This window comes from Egretta garzetta, unplaced genomic scaffold (assembly GCF_000687185.1).
Source record: "Egretta garzetta isolate BGI_Z169 unplaced genomic scaffold, ASM68718v1 scaffold384, whole genome shotgun sequence".
NCBI lineage: Eukaryota > Metazoa > Chordata > Aves > Pelecaniformes > Ardeidae > Egretta > Egretta garzetta.
In genome coordinates this window covers 850,777-873,096 of record NW_009259496.1, presented here as the reverse complement: position 1 = coordinate 873,096, position 22,320 = coordinate 850,777, and the positions used below count along the sequence as shown (strand labels likewise).

The window sequence follows — 22,320 nt, the reverse complement described above, 5'->3', positions numbered from 1 at the left end:
GATGGCAGCCGGGTACGGGCGAGCAGCACAAGAACCTAAGGGCAAAGGATAAAGCACAGAGTGATCCGGACCGCTCGCTAACCGACTGTTGCAGCAAAAGGCTTCTTTATACAGCCAGCCTGGATCCAGCTTCCTCCCGGCGTGGTTCTGCATGTGCGTGCTTATTTTTGAACGAAAACCTTGCACACGTTGTTTGATTTCAGGCACAACGCATGCTGAGCCTTCAGCTCGGCGGTGAGGAAGAGCAGGGGAGCAGCAGCGCATCCACGGTGTCCTTTGCACAACATACATCTCCTGTTCACCGCTAAAGAAGAAACCCAATTCCATCATTCAGCGTTTTCACGGGGACTTTACGGGAGAGTCAGTATCAAGACAACCGTTCTGTCATTAAAGGCTACAGGAAAAAAGAAATTACACATCCTTGTACATTCTAAACCAGCCCCGCAGCGTGCCGGCATCAGGCAGGGGAACGCTCCCCTGAACTTTGTAAGAAATACTGGGTTTGAGACTTGCGCGTAGAGCAAGTCGCTTCATTTTCAGCGCATGCAAAAATGCATGGCGTGAAGGAAGACACGTTAGTAAGAACCACCCGAGGAGAAAAGAAAGGCCCTTCAAAGTTTCAGCCGCAGGAAAAGACGTATTTGGTGTCCTAGAGCCAAATCTTTAAGAAACCTAGAAGTAAAGATGCAGAGAACGCGCTTGAGTTCATGCCAGAGTAGGCTAGGAATTGCAGTCAGGGGTAAATACTCACGTTCCCCAAGGCAAGTGAATGTTGCGCTATGCGAGGTGCTGATGTTCAAGTCAGTACCTAGGTATCGGATTAGCACATCTCAAAAACACTCTTCTAAATCCAGTTAAAAGAAAAAAAAACCCTAACTTTTCCAAGTTTTTGCTGCAGGTCAAGCTGTTAACCCTTTGGACACTGAGAGTCGTCTCTCATTTTATTACTCCTGATATTCCCTGCACGTACAAAGTATTTTGAATACGACACCTAAAAAGGCACCACATCCACAAAATGGCGTGCAGGTTCCACCGGGGCGCTTCCCCTCTGCAGGATTAGCCAGCCCAGGACACCAAGTCTCGCCTGCAGCAGGCGTTGGGAGAGCGGCCCCGGGTGCCTCACCCACCGATTCCACCACCCAGCCGTCCCATGGCTCCCAGCGCTGCAAAGCCGACCTAAGGAAAAGGACTCTGCGCGTTTCTGCTTCTTTAGTGCCTCTGACTGTGCTCTCGATTTCCTTCTCACCCCGTTTTAAGAGGAAGCGTCATGTTAGGTCTCCTGGTGCCTACAAAACGTTGCAAGCATCTTCAGCCAACCGAGAAGATGACAGGAGGAGGGAACACGCTGTTCTGAAGGAATCGGGCAGATGAAGGATGTGCCTCCTTGGCCACAAGCACTTTTTCAGGCTTTAGCTTCCAACCGTTACTGCTTCTTACGCTTCCTCCATTAATTGAGAAGCCAAATGACATTTAGAGGTTAGTCTTCTACTACCTCAAACTCTTATCAGAAATAAAAACCATTGAGGACTATAAACATGAAAATAAACAACTTCCCTGGTGCTGTAGCTGCTCTCTCTAGCCGTCCTTAGATCAAGACCCACAGCTCTCTGGTAGTAACGTGCTTATTAATCTCAACGCACAAGTAACGTACAGGACGAAGGCGAGACAGGCTGACATCAAAGGCTCCCGGTGCCCAGTATCTGCTAGCAAGCCAAGCGCCCCTTCCCAGTCATCTCAGTGCCCCCGCGCGGGAACGTCGTACACGGCGATACTCTAATTAAGGTACGGCACCGTGGATTCAGTCTGTTACACAGTCCCCAGCCCAGTACGCTCAGTCCCGGGGAGCCCCACGACTACAGAGCCTTTGGGCATTGAAAGACACCAAGCCAACCTCACGACCAGCTCGTCAACCCTGAAGGAAGCAAGAGAAGGTTCCAGTTAAAACCGTTCTTTAAGCTACCAGCTGAACTAGGACATCTGCCGTAAACACGTGCGCACCCACCGACTCTCATCGACCCCTCAGTACGTCGCTGAAAGCTGAACGGATCAACCTCTGCCAGAAACAAAGCAGCGAGGGCTGGGCTGGCTGGAGGGGGACAGGGCTGCTCTCAAACCTGGGTTGGACCTCGCTTATGCATGGAAGCACAAGAGCAGTTTTGCGCCCGCATGCCACTTGGCAGGATTTTACCCGCCTATCCCAAACGCACGTCAGCTTCAGGATGCACAAGAAGCAACAAACTCTGCAGGGAGCTGATTTAACCCAACGACAGCGAACATCCATCTGCAGCCTGGACTAGCAACAAGTTTCAGTTCCCAGAGCCTCTGCGAAGACAAGCGGCATTACGGTTCCCTTCTGGGACTCCGATCGGTCGCGGATGAGGTCAGCTTCTCCCTGCGCCCTTTCCCGTTAAGGACAACGCTCAAAGCCATCCGGCCAAGCCGGCGCATCCCAAGCGCTCGCCCTGCCAGCCCCACGCGCACCCGGGAAGGCCGCGGCAGGGTACGCCCCTGCCGGGACAGTATTGCAGCACAGCCTCAGGTTTGCAGCTCCCTGGGGGCTATCCTACCCCCTCCTCCATGAAGTGCAACATGTGACAGTTACCTCTCAACATTTATTGAGATCTATGTACACGGTATCGTTACGGAAGGTATGCATCATGCGCCCGAGGAAATCACAGAAGAGTCTCACAAACCATACAAACGGGACTGATCTTGTACAAAGAGGAGAATCGCCAGGTTATCAAATCGCTCAGGTATAAATATCATGAGGTAAGCAATACTAAGATGAGGCACTTAAACAATAACCCCAAAGGTAATTAGTGTACAAAATTATAAACAAGAACAGTTATTCATATTGCCCTCAGTTCTATTTAAAAGTGATTCACATTCTATATACAGTGTTACATGCCTTACACCCCCGCTGAAGCAAAACATGAAAGAACCCAAGTCATCGTCGCATGCCGCCGACTGCAATACAGGTAGAGGAGCATTCCCCAGTATGGAGCCATACAGCAAAAAAAACCCAAACCAAACGCCTCTCAGAACAGTTTTCTAGACAATCCCCCGTTTTCTGTTTGGAGAAAATATCTACGCTAACAGAAAGTTAACTTGGTATTAACATACAAATCTGCCAAGCCAGAAGAGAACCACCCGACTGAGTTCAAGGAAGGAATGCCAATTAGACAGGATTTAAGCCTTAGTGGGATTTATGGTAATTAGAAATGTAACAAATTTAACTTTACAAAGAAATTAATTATGCCAATTAAAACACTTAGCAAGTTTTACTGGGAATTTATACAGTATTAGACGTATATGGTGCTGATCAATGCCCGATTTATTAAAATTACTCAGGGCACACTTCCAAGACAATTTACCAAAGTAGTACAGGAATTCCAATTAAGATGTAAAATTAGTATTTGCAATAAGGATTTCCTTATCAAGATCCAGAGAGGAAAAACACCCAGTAAAAGAAGTAAGGAATTTACGTTCAGGTGGGGTACACAAGCATCTAAATCCCCTTAACCGCACAGCTTGCTAGAGTCTGCCTGGGAACCCAGGTCACTGTTTTCTAATAATATTAAAAAAAAAAAAAAAAAACACACAACACCACCTTCAAAAGACTCAAGAATTCTCAGTGCCAAACAGCTCGCATCAGTGTGCTGTTTGCAACAGATCTTCAAGTTAATGGAATGGTAACTTCAAATATGCTTCCTCCTCCTCTGCTTTTGAGGTGGGAGGGAGGGAAATGGCAATTTCCCAAACAGGTGAAGTTATTCCTATCTGAGAAGCATCTGTATCTCGTGGGAACAGCGATCCTAACTCCCCTCGGCCTTATAACGAAGGAGCTCGGGTTGTATTTTCAGATGGCCTCCGAGGGCCGTCTGTCTCCCTGACCTCTCTGAGCAAATGCCAGCTGCGTTCTGTCTTCTGTTCCTAAAGATAAGCCAGTTGAGTTTTGAAGTTTAAATGGAGTAAAGGAAGAGCCACAATTACTAGAATAACAAAATTAAACTTGGCAAAAGTAATGAATTTTATTTACAAATACATGTACGAGGATTACAACAGAAACACACTAGGGAAACTCCATCTCAACAAAAGCAATGATTTATTGGTAATGGCATTAAATGAAACAGATTGACAGTCTCTGGTTATGGTCAAGCAATTATCCAGGAGGTGTAGATAAAAGTGAAGATCTCTTTGATTGCAATAAGGCCTTCCAGTGTCTTCTGCGTCCTAGTGGCTCTCTCCTTTTTTGCCAACTACCTGGTAAGAAAAAAAAAACAAACCAGAAATAACGTTTAACCAAAGAAGTCCTGCCAAGTATTTTTTAAACTAAGTCTCAAAATAAACAAGTGCAACCGAATTTTCAACTAAGTTAATGCATTTAAGCATGCATTACTGTAGCACTTGCAGAAGCTGTGAATCCCTCTGAAGGGTTAAGAGGGATGCAAGACACACAGGAATCCTTGTCTTTAGTACTCATACAGAGAGCAAAGCACCAGTCTCGTTTTGAGAAGAGTTAGAAGATGGTAACTGCAACAGAACAGACCACACTTAAAAATGTGTTATATACTGAGCACTCAACCTTAATATACTGTATAAAAATATTATAGTGGGAAGAGAGCCACTGGGTGCTCAAATATAGGTTTGTTCATTTCCCTTGGCATCCTGGCCACGTGCCTCGCTGAGAACGTTTACCTTATAATGCGGCCCAAACTATAAAGAAATCTGGAAGTCACCTGATTTTCAGTTATTCCTTGTCAAAACATTATTCCTTACCAAGTCTCCTTCCAATCTCCAATTCTGCAAACTCCACCTGGAATCAGAGGCAGCTTAGTGCTTCCCTTTTCTGAAAAGATCACCACTGCCACCAGACTTTGGCGAGTCGATTTGCCAGCCAGCAGCAAGTGCAACTCCAGCACTCTATATACCGCTATGCAGGTTTAAAGTTAGCGTGGTTCACTGCAGAAGGGTATCCAGTCCCCTTCATTAAGACAACTGAACACAAAATCCTGAGAGCAGAAAACGATGCCATTTTAGTCATTTTTCTGAAAGGGTTCAGACATAATTCTAGTGCTCTTGCAGACCCTTGAAAAAAAATACCCATTTAAAAGCCAAACCAAAATAAAAAAAAGTAAGTCTTGAAGTTGCAGACTTCAAACTGCAGGAGGGACCTTGGGCAAGGCACCGATTCCCAATTCATTTCCATCTATTCCATCTAACGGGAGGAGAGCAGCAATTACGGCTTGGACAAGGTGTCGTCAGAATTCACATAAACACAGATTTGAAGATTACACTAATGGAGCATAGAATTTCCCATTACTGTTCGTAATAATGCTGAAAATGAAGGAGTAAAACCTTTCTTGTATTCTAACCAGTTGACTGGTGCAACAAATACGGTAATTACCTCTGGAGTTACATGACAATATACCACACAAGATTCCTACAGTCATTAGTGAAATACAGAACTCGGGGGAAAACCAAAACAAATTAAAAACCCAAACCCCAGAATACCCACAGCCCTGAACTAGGGAAGCCTCGAGGACCCACTGTATTCTCCCTGATCCTTCCCCTTTTTTCATTTCTTGTCAAACCTCAAGAGGAGAATTTTTCACTCTCCAGCTGCTTTTGGGCAGCTGAGTCAGCACCTTCACAAAGTACTTTTAAATAGTATTTTCACCTCCAAGGAACCCTTGACCAGAACTTTTCACCAAGCTGTAAATTCAACCTAATGCTTAAGCTCAGGAAAATTCCAATCTGACAACATGAGGAAAGAAGGAGGAAAAAAAAAATCAGAAGCCCAATCATTTGGATTAAGATCCAATTAATCAAGTTAAAAAAAATACAGTTAAACTTGTCAAGAAGCAATATTTATTCTTGGTGTGTTTCCAAAGCAAACTGTGTTCACACACAGATCAAGCAAAAAAAAAAAAAAGGAAAAAGAAAAAACACAGTTAAAATATTAAAGATTAGGTGTTAGCAAGTGTGGAACATCAATGAAAAATATCGCTATACCAGTCTGAGGCAGAAATGGACAACTCGCCCATATGTATTATCTGTGAAAAGCAATCACACTGCTGTGGATCCTTTGTCATCACAGGTCAAAGACACCCATTTTCTGCCCATCCCACTCCACCTTCCCAAAAGGAAACGGGCTCTTTAAACTGAAACCAAACAATTGTCTTTATCCTTTTCTCAGAAGCAGATCCATTCTCCTTCCCTTTACAGAAACAGCTGCCATCTAGTGCATTCTAGGGTGGTGGTTACAGCCTGGAATTCCCCCACAAAAGAGACAGGTTTTTCTTCAGTCGGTCGGCTTTTTCCCAAGCATCAGTCCAGAGCCCGAGAGTGACAAAACCACAACCAACTCCATGGTTCATTACCAGGAGCAGGAGAGGACACACTTCATTACCAAACCTTCTGGAGCAGTGTCGGTTTTGTTTGTTTGAAATATCTATAAAGAGGCCAAGCAAGCACAGTTCGCAGGATGCTGCTAGAGAACCCTAATCAGGCCACGTATGTACAAATCCTCACCTTGTCTTCCCCGAGCAGGTGCTCAGTGCCACCACAGGGACAACACAGAGCAGCGCTTTGCAGCACCTTCCGGCTTGCCTACTACTTACTGAAGGGTCACAACAAAGAACAATGCTAAGCTCCACTAAAATACTAAAAAAGGTCAGGTCTTAGTAGAGCATCTCACCAGCCATGTCTCAAAGAGCTTTACAAAATTCAATAGAGGCTGGAAAATTAGCTACAGAAAATAATTTGTAGAAGTACTGTATGGTATGCCTTTGAAATGTCAAGTTCAGGCTAACAGTGGGACAGAAATTTGTAAGACTGAAAGGTAAAGAGCAGTGTTTAAGGTAGGATTTGGAGCTGGGAGTGGAGGGGAAAGATGAGTTGATGAGTCAGAAGGTAGAGAAGGCTTTTCCTGATGGTAGAAGGTGCAGAGAAGGCGGCTCTTGCATCAGTGCTGAGATTGTGGAAAGGGTGAAAGAGGTGCTAGATGAGCAGAGGGAGCAAGGAAGGGAGTAGTGCAAGACCACTTCAATCTTATTATTACTTTTTAATTTCTTCTGCCTTTTTAGTTCTTTAGAAATGGGAAGTTAAGCTGAAAAACAAACAAACAAAATGTTACAAGAAAAAAAAAGCAGCAGCACGTAGCGCAAATAAGCAGTTCTGAGTAGAAAGCAAGCTTTCATTCGAGATGGGACAAAAAATATCCCATAACCTGTTGCTATTCAACTGTGCCCCAGACTCAAAACGGAGCAGCAGTATGCTTTATACATTAATACCAGAAATAAACAAGAACTATAGTGGACATCAACGGTTGCATGCTCTTCCAAAACCAAAAGCACGGTTACAAGTTCACCACAAGACTCACAGGAACCTACCTAGCACTAAGCTCACAATCAATAATAAAAAACCTCACACAACTTGCACCTCTATGCTTTCAGCTGCCTGCTCAACCACGCGGGTCCAGCTGAGCACCTCTGAGCATCAGAAGCAAATCTCAGATGCAATCTACGACAACTCAAACGCAGTCTGCTACAGAAGTTCACGTGATCAGTTATGCCTTAAGTCAGACCCCTGAAGTCAGAGCCCCTGCGGCCAAGAAACAGCAGCAAACACGCTTCTAGCGTTAAGGGTATTTTTTAAAACAAGCAAACGTGCCTTTAACCACAGTGTTTCCAAAAGCATTTCAGAACATCTTACATATGTACAGGAAGGGAATATTCACCCTCTGCTGTTGAGGGCCTCTTCATTTAAACGGGGTACAGAATAGGACTCTTCCCCACTACTCTGCACTTAACTCACTATACACTGCAGTCAGTTCCAAGGAGAAATTTTCCCTTGGTGTCCTCCTTTTCCATCACTCCAAAGACTTTCCTTCTCCCCAGAGGATAAAAAAATCAGGTTGTGCACCAAGTCCAAAAGCAGCTTTTATAACTTTACTCATTCAATCTCACTCAATCCAGCAACACCAACTACATGCAAGAGAATGCAAGAAGCCTTTTGCAGTGAGACTGATCAATCACTGGAACACCACCTCCGCAGGGACACGGCCAAGTCCCCATCGCTGGAGGTGTGAGCTGCGGTTGGACAGGGTGCTCGATAGGCTCATCTCAGCTCCCTTTCCCACCAAAGGTTGGATCAGGTCATCTTTTAAGGTCCCTTCCAACCTGGGCTGTTCTGTGATTCTACTTACGTCCAAAGTAACTTGAGGCAAAGTCACTAGTGAAGGACTGACTTGGCTACACCTGATGAGTCTGTTATTTTTCAGAGTAGATGAATTTCAGCTTTCCATCTGACAGCTTAAGTACTGAGAGCCACACCTCATTTATAGTGAACACACGAACTGACTCCCTGATCAAGAAGGGTCAATTCTTCGTACAGCCCCGCTGGTGTTAGCAGAGCGCCACACGAGCAAACGTGAGCTTTCCTCAACTCTCTGAAGGACTCGGGACCTGCAGTTACGCACCTTAACAGTCAACTGCTGAGTGGTGAAGCTGCTATAACTAAAAGCACATGTTCATACCCCACCCCAACGGGGAGGCAAAATACCTTATCCCAATCCTTAGTAGAAACCGTTCAAACCAAGGTGGTTTTTTTATTTTTTTACTCTGAAGCTGAACGTGCATACAATGAACTGAACAGTGATGTGATCAATCATAAAATCATGACTGGAATCACATTCATGTCCACTTCTTAATTCAAGCCGCCCAAAAAAGATATTTTACAGATTCTGACAAGCACTGCTCAAACTCCGGGGGATGGGGGCGGGGGGGGACAACAACAAAAAAACCCCACATTCGCCCATCTTATTAATCATATTGCAATACTATTTCTATCATAATTAGAAGAGAAATATGAACAGTAGAGACAGATTGAGATGAGGGAGTAAGACAGATGAAAGCACTGAGTAGTAGTGTGGGTAACTGCTCAAGGAGATGAAAAGAAAATTAAGGCTTCCCAGTTAATCTACAATCCTAAATATAATTAATGCCCAATGCTATATTAAGGTTTCATAACTGACAGGATCACTGGAAGAGAGGAAACAAAAGTTAAAATTCCTAAGAGCACTGCAACTCTGCCAGACTACACATCCCATTTGTTATGATGAAATATTTTAACAGCCTAATATTAAAACTGCATGTTCAGGAAGCAAAATAGGAGTACTATGTATCGTGTCGATGAGTCTCCAAATTGGGACAGGAGTAGCCACTTCATAACCTAGTGACGCCCACTCCTCTATTTTGGGCTGTACTGAGCAGTTCCTTCACAGCCCAACGTCACCAGCACAACGCTAACGCCGTGGGACTGGCTGGTGTACACACAGCCTTGCAGGTTTGCGCCCCCTCCCCTTCCATTTAAAGGGAGGTCACAGGACACAAAGGCACACTCCTTGACGGTGCCAGGACATTCACCTGCAAGCTTGAAGGAAACCAAAACTGTTAAGCGGCATAGCATTGACCAGGCCGTAAAGCAGCTTCCACACATCGATGCTGCATCGAGATCAGAGAGGTCTGGAAATCCGCTCCCACTACAGGAGGGGGCTGAGATGCCTGGAGACCCACACTATTTTTAATGCCTTCATGGGGTTGTGTGAGGGCTCACGTGAATCAAAACACCCACTCCCCACACAAAGGGCGACTGGAGCGCAGACTGTTACCGCAATCAGCTTCAGGCTACGGCAGTACTTCAGCACTGCGTCCACCAAACTCCCATTTTGCCCGCGCAACTTGAAATGCTGTAGGAAACATGTTGTGCAGGCTCAGCATTAGTCTAAAACCCATGTAACATTCTACAAAAAAAACCCTGAATTGCTTTACCAAGTGCACCCAACCAGGACTATCAATTAAAAAAAAAAAAACCAACAACACTATTTTAACAGTCAGAAGGTCAGGTTTAAAGAGTGCGCGTGTTGAAAACAAGCCTTCAGTACTGTTGAAAGCAAAACTAATTCATGGAGTTTACAGAGAACTGAAAGCGAGACAGAGATCATCCCCCTCACAACAATACCAGGAAGTACTGCAGATTAGGGATGTTAAAACAGCAATTGCACAACTCATTGCAGGGAATGCCCTAATACCATAAGTACTGACAAAAAAAGCTGTATAAACCAACAAATGTAAGCAGACTGTAAAACAATTAACATTTCTAGTTCTGGGAGGATTAGAAGTGCCATTTAGGAAGGTCTAAAATTGATATCTGGTTAATTTTTGTACATTAGAACAACTTTTTCAGTGACTTCAAGTTCCAATGAGAGGCAGCAAAACCTGTTAAACGCCTATTAATTAGCTTAATTATTACCCGCAAAGATACTAAGTTTCACATGTAGCAGTTAAGATCAAGTTTTGACATTAAAAATTCCAAGTACAAGACATGTTGGCGAGCATTAGTGCTTTTAACCTTCTGAAGTGATAGGTTATTTGTACAGTAAATTCAGTGGTGCTTTCAATGTTATTGGTGACCTACACAACAGTTTGTAGGCAGATGTTACAGCAGCATTTGCCCTTTTACAAAGGCTACTAGGTTTTAAAGCAGTTTATCTTAAAAAGACTTACTACGTTTTTTAAAAAGTTGTCAGTAGCTTTAAAGTTTCAATCCTTTCAAACCCATTTCACATTCTCAAAAAAAAAAAAAAATCCAGATTTGAGAGCGCCCTATTGTTCAGCACTCGTGCATCTGCAGTCACACTGTAACAAGTTGTTTGCTTCTTCATGTCCTCTTTAAAACACAGGTACGTTTAATATAACAGACACCTTGTGACCGAACATTTTTCAGATCTCAAGCTTAATGTCGCCCAGGGGATAAGATCCTTCAAAGTAGAAGTCAAGTCAATCACCAGGAGTTTAATTTGTACATGCAATTGCTTCTCTACTTCCTGAACACCATCAGAAAGCAAGTTTCTAAATCAAGACATCAATCTCACGGCTGTTTAAAACCCCCTACATTGTCTACAGTGTATATAACTTGACAGTCCCTCAAATTTTCATATATACATTTTTATCAGTTATTTTTACAACGCTGATGAACAAAAACTTGTAAGCAAGACCAAAGCTATGCATTTTCTTTTGGATGCCAAAACTACTTTAAGGTGTGGAACTGTAGTAAAAACCAAGTGTATTTGTTCCATCAGCCCATTTTTGAGTTGGTTTAAAAACATTCAAAAGTGCTTTTAAGAAAGAGGACTCACTCGCTTGAAGTCATTCATATTTGTTGCTTGGACTGGAGTTCCAATAAACGTGAAGTATGTAATTCTTGTTGTCTCTTCATCACCATGATTGGATTGGACAAACAACTAAAAAAAACCAAGCAAGCACAAGAGTTAAACTGTCCATCCCTGAATTAATATGTAAAAACATTAGGTGCCCAAGATTTCTGAACTAACCAAATTAACACTTTTTCCAATTATAAAGGCCTCTCTAGCCTTTAGAGAAGCTACTGTCGTCTTACTTTAAACAACGATTACACAGAATGCTGTTGTTTTCCTGGTAGTTTGTTAAAAACCCCACACAGCTTGGATTTTCCCAGCTTCCCCTTCCAAGCCAAGACCACATGCAGCAAGCAAAAACAGGATCTAAGTAGTCACTATTCACTGGAGGTTGACTCGAAATGAAGTTAAATATCAATTTAACTACACTTGCTGAAGCTACTAAGACTATTCATGTGTAGTTCACTACTCCAGCTTGCATAACTGTGTGTTTTACAGCACAAATACCAGATCTATGCAGTTATTTTAGAGTTTCAAACAAGTATCAAGCTTCTTTTGAAATATGAACTCAGGAATTATTGCTGGAACCACTACATTTTTTTGAAGTGGACAAATGAAAGAACAATTTTTTGCATGATGAAGTATTAGTAAGAAACTGGGAGTTAGAAGAGCAACGAGGTATTTGTGGATATTTCCATACTTTACTGTGAGCATGGGAAAAGGAAGAATTGAGAAAAAAGCGAGTAGCAGCACCAGGAGGAGAGGAAGAAAAGGCGAAGGAGGACAACATGGGGGCAGGGAACAGCTCCCATCACACCCCTCCCACAAGCCACAGCCAGTATCTACAAAGATGCCCTTTCTGATTCAGAAATGGCCTGCACCACCAAATGCTGCAGGGTATGCATCACTACACGCTTGCCCTATAGTTCTAAAATTTTGTGACACTGGATGCTCACAAGTGTGTGATAAGCAAGACAGACTGCTGATCTAGACTGGTACAGACATGCAGCCCTCCAAGCAGCTTCACTGTAGTTGAAGACCACGTATTTCCCTATACAAACAAGATGCACGGAAGGCGAGGGTTGAAATGCTGAAGAAAGCACTCTTCAGGCAGAAAGAAACAGAAGAGCGTGTCAAGGACCAAACCAGAGGTGACCTGCAACGTGTTCAGAGAATCTGTCTCAGTAATAATACAAGTTTTGAAGCACAAAAAAAATGGGGAAAAGCAGCATTAGAGATGAATTATATGGATTAGAAACTACCGGGTATAGAATTAATAACTAAAAAACCCAGGTAAGTTCACTAACAAAGCTAGCAGTGATGTATATAAACGAAGTATGAACTTGCTAGTACTGACACGGAAATGTTCAGCAAGTATTTCTGTTTATACACAGCAGAAAAGCAGGACAATTTGTGTATATGACAACTGTGCCTCCTCCGGCTGAATAGGAACCAAATGGAAGATTTTTTTTTTTTTTTTTATCCACAGGACTATGTAAGCCAGCAGAACTTCATCACCTGCACTGACAAGCCTGGCAGCGGACAAGGTAACTGGCCATCTCGGTTTTGGGAAGTCTTAAATACAGAATCTAGGTTTAGCTAGGAAACTAGGGGAGTGCTACTGCAGCACCCACATGCAAAGAGCGCAAACAAGCGGAACATCTATTTAATCACCTTATCGCTTGTCTGGTGTTTGCACATCATCCTGTCTAAAACCGACACAGGATTTTATTAAAGAAAAAATACAGAACTTGTACTCATCAGTGCAGCTTTGTAGAACATAAGCCTACGCAACTGCTCTCCATTTCATTATGAGGGTGAAGCTGGTCACAAAGGTAACTCCGCAGAAATAAGAGTAATGAAAAAGGAGTTATTTAGGTTTGTCTCCCATTACATTTAAAATAATTGCTAGTAAAACATCACTAAACATGAAAGTAGCAAACTGATCTGAAACGCAGCCCAACAACAGTAATTCAGAAATTTAGCAGAAGCCTTCTTACAGATGACAAAGTATGATGGAAAGATTGAGGGTGGATCAGCGTTTTAATAATAAGCTGGTGATTTCTGTGGCCAGCCCACTAAAATATAGTTTAATTCAATCAACTGTAAGTCCATACATTTGCAAACACTTAATTCAGACCATGAAAAGCATTGGCACAGAAAAGAATCCAGGGGTTGTATTGGAAAAACAGGTCAATGTAATACTGCAGAAACAAGGCTGGCGCAGCACCAGGATGATGCCAAGCATAACTCAATTCCAGCAGCCAGTTAGTCACTGCACATACTGCACTAGAACCTGTATTTTTAAGATGGAAGAGGAAAAACTGCACCTGCATTCAAGTCAAAAAACCCTATGTGAAACCTGTGGAAAGTCTCTTACAGCAAGAGAATCCAAGAGCTCATTCAAAGACAAAGGTGCTTTGATTGCAGCATTTAAGAACCCTCACAGAGAGCAGGTACTGAGCTTAAAGGCACTGCAAGTCCTTCACTTGATACTCAGAGAAATCTGTCATTGCTGCAATCAGGTTACCCAGAAACTGGATTCCTTGTCTCCTCCACTCTTCAAATGAAGACAAGATGCCTTTCAAGAAGGTCGTTAGCAAGAACTCAAGTTGCATTAAACAGCACGCTAGCTCGTGAACAGATGAAAGGGAACCTTAAGTCTCATACTAGGTCAAAAGAGACACTGTACGCGCGTGGCCTTGTGTCACCTTAAATTCATGAAATACTTTCAGCATAAACATACAGTACGCAATGGGCAGGGAGGAACCAAGAACATTTGCAGCTGAATCAACACACATGCACGGCGCTTTAAAAGCCTATGAAGTTTTCAGCCTGCACAGACCTCAGGACAGAAACTTTACTTACAGTTACACTGTTAACATTCTGAAATTTTACATAGCGAAGCTGGACAATACTATCTTCTTTAATATCATCTGGTGTCAGCTCCAGGGCTTGAGTTGGTTCACTTCTTTCTGCTTCTTCAAAATCCATAGATCGAGGAAGGTTGATGAAGATTTTTATGTACTTTGGACCTTGCCCTGTGTTAAAATATAGGAGTAGTATTCCATTGTTTAAATATATGTAAAATGCTGCTCGAGAAGCCCTTGCTTATTACACTCTTTGGATGCCCCTCACTGAAAGCATGAGCTTCTACAGTTCTAGTACCTTACCCACCAGTCTGACATCACAAAGTTCCACTACTTATCTATGTGTCAGAGACAAAATGCCACAAAAAAAATTTCCAATAAAGTCTAAAAATAACAGTTTTGCTGTGTCATATAACACCTGCACATTTTATGTAATTTTATAATGTAAACCAAGTTACCATAAAATCTAAGCTATACCCTTCAGTAGCTCTCACATTAATTCTTGAATTAAATGTAAGTTTCTCTCTGCAGCACATCAAACTATAATAAATATTTATATTTGTGTCATACCAAATACCCATTCAGGAGGTCAGTGAGAAATGAATGAGACCATTTGTTATGCAATTCATTTACAACAAATTCAGCAAAGCTGCTGTGGGACTCTCAGAAGGTAAAAGGTTTCAGGGACAACAGTGCCATTTTTAGAAAATTCAGTTAAACATGGGCAAAGCTTTGGTTTCCAAGGTATGATTAAACAGATACTTCACTCACCATTATCTGGCCCCTGAAGTTTCATAGAATAAAGCTTGACAGGTTGACTAAAAGCTACAGTAATAAGCAGCTGTGGAGAAAAAAGTTGCTGTTAAACACCGTTTTCTTCATTCTTAAAACCAAACACAGCACAATAATTAACCAGAAATAAGTCTGAGCTCTGAAATAGTTAAGTACTTCCCTGCACTGTATTCCACACAGGCACTCTGCCACTTTAAAATACCAGCAAATGGTACTCTGCTTGGCATTTTTTCTATACATGAAGGGATGTGAAACTGGAAATGCTACAACGACCTCTGTACACTGACTTTACTTATATCCTATTACCATCTCCCACTCTCACTTATACTACCATAACAATATAAAGTAGATAAGTTCTTAAAAATGCTTGCAGACCAGACCATCATCAAAAATATTTCACTTAAAAGTATCTACTGTACCTGCTCGTCACAGTCTGATTCCAAGTAGGTAGAGTCTTTACGTAAACAATTATCAAATCCGTGCTCGTCGCTCTCATTAAGACATTCACAGCCGGCTTTATTGATAAATGGCATTAAATCCATCTGAAAGTAAAAGCAAGAGCGTTGCTGAGTGCATGATAAGTGTGCCATGAACTCATCTGGGATTAGTAAGCATTGGAATGAATGAAATTCTTCATTCAACAGATTAAAATAACAAGACACGCATGAAATCTCAGGGGTTTATATCAAAAGACATGGCAAACAAAACCTACGAATACTATAGTACTCGGATGTATCCTGTTTGTAACTGAATGACATTTCCCCCTCCATTCAAAATCCTGCACCCCCGGAACACATTCTTGCCATTCTGAGAATAAGAAATTGGGCACAGTGAGAATGTTCTCATACACTTTTGATAAGCAAGACTACAGCATCACAAGTTGCAGCGCACCACAGAAATGGGCCTCCCCAAAAATATACTACACTTTGGCAGAACAAATGAAAAGACCACCACTAGAGCTCCTTCCAAGCTTTATATGCAAAGCTAGTCTTTATTTTACTTCTTTTTCAGCACTGTATACAAATTAACTTTATGAAAACTTTTCCTACTCCTTTCTCCATATACTTTGGTAAAAACACAGAACAATAGAAAATAAAAGCTACGCTGTTCACCAGGAACCAGTTTGTGTTATTGCTCAGCTCTTTTGCAAAGGGTCCAACTAAAAGCTTTAACATATACACACATTCTCAGGTTAAAGCAGACCCCTATCCATGCTCCAAGCCATTTAGAAGGTGGTATTACTGCAGAGGCAGAATAATCTGTATCAGTTTCCAGATAACCAGAATTTTTTGCCTGCAACTAAAGTAAACCAAGTCCAACTGAATTACAATAAGCCAGGCTAAAAAATTTAAAAAAAAAAAAAAAAAAAAATCAAGGATTTCCTATCTTAAGGCCTGCAGACAAGAGTATCAACAGTACAAATTCAAGATCAGTGTGCGATCATAGAACAGTCCGAACAAAAAGCTACAGTAACTTTTAGGACGACAATCCAAAAAACCCTTCTTAAAGGCATATATTAGGTGCCAAAGAATAATATACCACCCTTGGGGAAAAAAAGGGCACACTAACTTGAAAATTGCTGCATGCAACTGCTCAGCCTACAGCTTCATGGTACAAACAGAACCCCAAACCAGGCTGCTGAGAGGATACAAGTCCTTTGTTGTATTTCCCTCAGCCCTTGCAACTACATTATTCTGAGCAAAAAATACTTTCCCCCTCCCAACATCCAAACAAAGGCTTAGCTTGCAGCTCGCACACGCCGTGGATACAAGGCAAGAAATGAGGAGAATCACACAGCTGTGCCAAGAGGATGAGGATGCTTTGCTGGAGCCCATGGCAGTCCAGTTTGGGTCGAGCATATCCTAAGTTGCATTTCAGCCTGGCACTTCTGGGTCAAATGGAATTCCTGCTTGGCTCACACAGCCCTGAACACACTCAGGGCTTGATCTGTAGGGGTAAGACACTGCCTGCTGCAAGATTAACTTTTTGTAGAAGATGGTGCATTCATCTCCAAACCAATCTATCTAAGCAGACCAAAACTTGCTACTTGAATGATTTTCAGTGTGTTTAGGGCTCCAAACCTAAACAAGCTGAACCTTTGTCTTTTGACCTTCCCACAGTTCCACCGGGGATTTCACAATAATTACAAACGTAAGCGTTCCCATATAAAGTGCAATGCATGCCGTGGAACAGTTAACAACTAGCTGAACTGCGAGAAATTGAAGTGACCTATGCCCTGGCAGGTTATTTAAATGACAAGTATTCAGCTGGGTTTGCACCCTGCTTACATTTGCCTGATAGGATATGGCTAGCTATGAGTTTAAAACGCTTAACCTCCAAAAAACCTGGGTTTGCGTTTACAACACAACTTTGGGTTCTACAGACACTCATCACAGCTAAGTTTAACGTATTAGATGTGCTAATGCAAAGGAACGTGCACACGACAGCAACTAGCTAAGCACTGAACTGTGACATACGATTTAGGCGAAATGCAATACACCACATAACTGTGTTTATACTTGTGGTGGAACAATAGACAATCTCATTTAAGGAGTAATATTACACCAAGGATTGCTTGGAGAATACCACCTAAGACGACAGCTCTAGGAAAGTGTTTTGTCACATTAGAGTTCTCATTTACATGTGTTTGTTAGTACAGCTGTCAGACAGGCTTACGATTTGCAACGCACAATTGCCTTGAGGTAACATGAAAACATGCAAACATGGTGAAAATAATTTCCTGAGAGCACCAATATTTCTAAGCGGATTGCTCCCTTATTGGAATTTTGGCCAAAAATTCAAGTAACCCTACCAAGTTTTCATTTACCTAGAAGATGGGGGGCAAATCATGCAACAGCTGAAAAAAACCCCAACCTGTTCGTGAATATCCCTTTTAAAATCCTTCCAAAAACCCATTAAAACCAAGTTTTAGTTATGAGAGATTTTGATGCAAGGTTTAAAACCCCATTCAGTCTGAGAGCATGTATTTAGAAATGGTCACTTTTCTTTTTTTTACAAATTACTAAAGAGTTTCAAGTTATTTACTTAGTTTACATTATCTGAGAATGCCTGATCAGCTGTTACTGGAGTGATACACAGTTCCCCTACAGAAGTGAAGTGATAGGCATTAAACATTGAAATTTAAAGCAAATTCATATTCAGCAAGAAGCAATTCTTGTACGCCTCTCAGACCAAGCACATCATCTTTTCCAAGTATTCCTGTGACATTTTTTACTTTACATATTTTTATATCCTTGTCATTCTTTTACAGGCAAGAGGAAATCTAAGGAGAACACTTTGTAGCACCATCAGCTTTTGCAAACATTAGCAATCAGGCAAAAGAAAATATATCATGAGATACCGTTTATCCAGCAATATTCTCCCAAAGGCATCCTATTTTCAGGGCAAGCTGCTATAGAGGAAGATGGAGCTGAACTATTATGAAGGTTAATTCCTTTGGCAACAGAATCTCTCCCTCTCTCTCTTTTAAGAGATGAAATAAAGAGGATTAAAGAAAGGGTAAGGAGCAAGAAGAAAAAAAGGAAAACCCCAAATGAACCTACCACCACAAAAACAGAGAGGATTTTTTAAGGAACAACTAGAGCATTTTTGACAACCATGTGTAACAATTTATTTTCCCATGGACATTTTTACACTTTAAAAAAGGTTTGGGGAAGAGAGGTTGAGATGTCTGAGAAGACAAAAGAAGCAGAATGAGCAGCTGCAGCAAGAAGTTCATCATAAAACATTAAATTCATTATTTTAATGACTAAGGGCTATGCGTGGAGATGTTTCTTAAAACATTTTACAGTATTATAACCATACTTTCTAAATATGTACATGTGCATTTTTTTAATTTTGTCTGAAAAAGGAAACCCAGACAAGTGATCTTCTCAAAGCCACGGGGAACTTGCAGTTTTGCCTGAAGTAGAGTACATTTAGAAAGCAACAGATATTTTTTGAAACGTTCAAGTTATGCAAACATTAAAAAAAGATATCTTAAGATAAGAGATGCATACATATCCTTTTGGGATATCTGTATCTTCACTGTTTCCAGGATCATTCTCCAGGTGCTGTTTAATTTTTTCTTCTAAACCTACAGCATCTGCTCCTTGATACTGGTCGATTCGCACTTTGTTTCGGAAAAACAGAAATGTCGGTGTTGCTGATATATTATTGGTAGCAGCTGTTCCCTGGAATGCATAAATTAGTTACAAGTGTTACCTAACAGAGTATTACCAATATTCGACAGAAACTTTAGCTTGCTCCACCTAGATAAGAACACACACACACTAGATATTGATCAAGCTACATCACCTCAAACATCACAAACAATATTTGTTGTTTCATAACCAGCTTTACCTCAGACAACAGTTCGAAGTTCATTTAAATTCTTCAGATCCTCCTAATCCTTTACACACTCAGGCATTCTTTGAATGGACTTCACATTGTCGGTAGATTTGCTGGTACACCATAAAACTCATATTACTCATTTGCTCTCGAAAGTGGAGGGCGGCTTAATTTAGCACTTCTATTTCACAAGCTTTCTTTACACCTGCATTCCTTCCTCTCCCAAGCCACATTCACGTGCACCCAGGAATTGCAGCCTGCTGCTGTAGAAGGTGAAGTCCAGTTGATTTCTACCTGTGATGCACCCACAGCAGTTTTTCCAAAACTTTCCATGATTTAGCGTCATTTGCAAACATTGTTACCGCTCTGATGTTCATCTCTCTCCCTTATAATTTGTAGTAAGACACTTCCTTTCGACATACCATCACTAATTTTTGTTAACGACCCTTAAGTCAATCAATAGCTCACCTGAAACACTGTTGTTTGTTAAAAACAATTCAGTAGTACTTGAGAGGAATCTAGACCCACTCGTCCTATCAGTTTACTGCATTTTTCATGTTGTGCAATAATTACGCCAGTATTGGTTTGGCAAGACTTACTCTTTTTAATTCATACTGGTGCTATCTTCTACATTTAACAGTATTACCTAAATAGCACAAGCAGCAGGAACTGCTGAACTGCCTGTATGCTGCTTAAGTGCAGGACATCGCAGTGGTAACTGCGAGAATACCTTTCTAAATAAAAGTGGTGTTTGTTCACATCTCTGTGCATGTCCTGATTTTGGAGGATTTCACAATATGGCTATTTGCGATTCACCAAACGTGTCAACAGCCACAGGATACACTCTTAGCCCACTGCCTGAACAATGTTTCCTCAAGTTTCCCATTCAGTACATTACCTGCTCTCTTACAACTGAAAATATGTTTTTGAATACCCACCTGGCACTGATGCACGTCTACTTCCAAAAAAGTTGCCTGGGGATATTTGTTACTCAGAGCATTGAAAGCTGGGGCTATCCTTAAACAAGGGCCACATCTGTGAAAACAACACACAGTTTACCTTAACTCAATCTTTTTTTGAAAAGCGTCTGCCCCAAACAGAATTAGCACATTCATGTTCTTACTGATATCCTCGGTACATGTAAAAATAACCTTCGTACCTGGCTGACAGATGGTGAGCAATCCTGGTGATACAATTAAGAATGACATTTAGAAACACATCATGAAGTGTTAATTCCCACTTCCTCAGACAGCTTCAATGTCACATGATTAGCTTCACCTATTAATTAATACTAACTTCCTATTTTCCATCTAATGGGTTTAGCTCCAGCATCTTTCACCACAAGCCGAAGTCCTGCTAACTCAAGTGACATAAGGGAGGGCAAAGAGTTGCCTGCTTTTCCTGAAACAGCACAAACCACTCGTAACAGAAAACCAGTACCAGCACTCCACATTACCTCCTGTGAAAAAAATAGTACCTACAGTAAAGTCTACGTATGCCTTGAAATATTTAACAGTAACAACGTATCAAACCTTTAGCAGGAATCGTAAAAGTCCTCCTACAATAAATCTCACTTACTACAACTGTATCCAGTTACTACCATGCTGCTTTGACCCTGGTGGAACAGACCTGACTTCTGCTGACCTAACTGTATCACCCTGGCTGAAAACATGTATTTGTCATTATACCTTTGGTGTCATACATGAAGTGTACAGAGGCATCTATTCCTGCAAAGAAATAGTCTCACAACTCTGCTTGCTGTGAGAGAAGCGATTAAAAGGCAAAACAGCAAAACACCCCAGCAGGAACTCCCTCCAACAGCATATCAACACAGGCCGTATCCACACCGGAGCGCTCCGCCAACGTGAATCTGCCAACGTGTATAGCTGCGAAACAGCACGGGCGAGAGCCGCTTCACCTTTCCTGTTCTCTTGACAGAGAGGGTGTGGAGCCATAGCAGCGGAGCAAGGCAAACTTGCAGGTACTTATATGCTGAGACATCAAGCCGTTAATCTAACTGCAACCTAACATACTGGGTTGTCTGGAACCAAAACATTTTCCCAGGCACATGCGTACGCAGTGTGACCAAGCTCACCAACACCTCTGCAGTTACAGGTGAAGCTGACTTACCCAACAAAAAAAAAAAAAAACCAAACCCAAACCAACCCCATAACTAAGCAGCAGCAGTCATGCGCGTGTATCGAAGCTTTTTTCAGCAGCCATTCAGACACACAGCCAGTGATTCTTGGGGCCTCTTCCGAGGGTAACAGCTCTCACCGGCTCTTTCACAACATTAGTCTTTCGAGCTCCAAACAGCCACTGGACATAGAATGATCCAACTGTGAGTTTAAATACGGGGTGGGAAAATGAAGAAAAAGCTAGGACTCTGACAATAACGAGGGGCACTTTGAAGCCCAGAAGCCCCAACACTATCACCACCCTCCCCAATTCCACACAGTACTGGGAATAATCGAATTGCTGAGATTTCCTTTGGCTGCCAGTTGAACCAGATTACACCACACTCGTATTTCAAACCCCTGTTGTGTCGGGGGAAGAAGGAAATCTGCTCGCCCCGGGCAACAAGGATGAGGAGCCAGCTAAGTTTTGTGAAGGCAGAAGATGTTTTTGACAGAAAGCAAGCAGCTGTCTCTGCCTTAACAGTGGCTTCCTGACCTGCAACTGGATTTGAAGTCAACGCAGTGTCTGATCTCCTCAGAGAGCCTAAGAACAACAGGTTCGGAGGGCAGGGGAAGGCGGCTCAGCCGCAAAAAAGGTGAATTTAACACCAAAAATAGGAAGCAGCGTTCTCATTCTACAACTATACTCACACGCTACGGACAGGGAGCATCGCTAACACTAAAGAAACAATTAGTTTGCAGCTCTTACCGGCAAGGCAGCAGCTTAGTGACCAAAATAACACAGCATTTCCACTTTGCAAGTTTAAAACCTCGCCTCGCTTACAAATAAATGCTAAAAAAACCCCTCAAGGCCCCCAGCCGTTCTCTCGGTCCCGGGGAGTCCCCTCAGCACCTCTCCCGGGGGGCCGGGCCCAGCTCCCGCTCTCCGTCGCCTCAGAGGGAACGAAGCCGG

General features: G+C 42.2%; 1 protein-coding gene across 4 annotated transcripts; it reads right to left on the bottom strand.

Moving 5' to 3' along the window:
- Positions 1 to 4,024: 4,024 nt before the first annotated feature.
- On the bottom strand, positions 4,025 to 22,135 carry TXNL1 (thioredoxin like 1). Of its 4 annotated transcripts, XM_035892949.1 has the most exons (10): positions 22,117 to 22,135; positions 20,169 to 20,265; positions 19,243 to 19,343; positions 18,900 to 19,073; positions 15,300 to 15,422; positions 14,860 to 14,929; positions 14,087 to 14,259; positions 11,201 to 11,305; positions 4,780 to 4,816; positions 4,025 to 4,263 (listed from the first exon to the last, which is right to left on the bottom strand). In XM_035892949.1, exons 3-10 carry the CDS (start codon positions 19,264 to 19,266, stop codon positions 4,163 to 4,165), a joined length of 807 nt encoding a protein of 268 aa, XP_035748842.1. In that variant the 5' UTR covers positions 19,267 to 19,343; positions 20,169 to 20,265; positions 22,117 to 22,135; the 3' UTR covers positions 4,025 to 4,162. The 4 variants fall into 4 exon arrangements, 3 of the variants coding, with proteins under 3 accessions (XP_035748842.1, XP_035748843.1, XP_035748844.1); XR_004841812.1 differs by lacking the exons at positions 19,243 to 19,343; positions 22,117 to 22,135 and adding an exon at positions 22,059 to 22,093 and having other exon boundaries at positions 4,212 to 4,263; positions 4,780 to 5,012; XM_035892950.1 differs by lacking the exons at positions 4,780 to 4,816; positions 19,243 to 19,343; positions 22,117 to 22,135 and adding an exon at positions 22,059 to 22,093 and having other exon boundaries at positions 4,028 to 4,263.
- Between the last annotated feature and the right edge of the window lie 185 nt (positions 22,136 to 22,320).

Bases quoted from the DNA above. Each gene is read 5' to 3' on its own strand.
- TXNL1 (XM_035892949.1), bottom strand. From the start codon at position 19,266: ATGAACTTCGAACTGTTGTCTGAG. The intron at 14,930-15,299 runs GTACAGTAGATA...TTTTCTCCACAG, and splicing joins AATCAGACTGTGACGAGCAG to CTGCTTATTACTGTAGCTTT. The intron at 4,817-11,200 runs GTGAGTCCTCTT...CTCTGATTCCAG, and splicing joins ATATGAATGACTTCAAGCGA to GTGGAGTTTGCAGAATTGGA.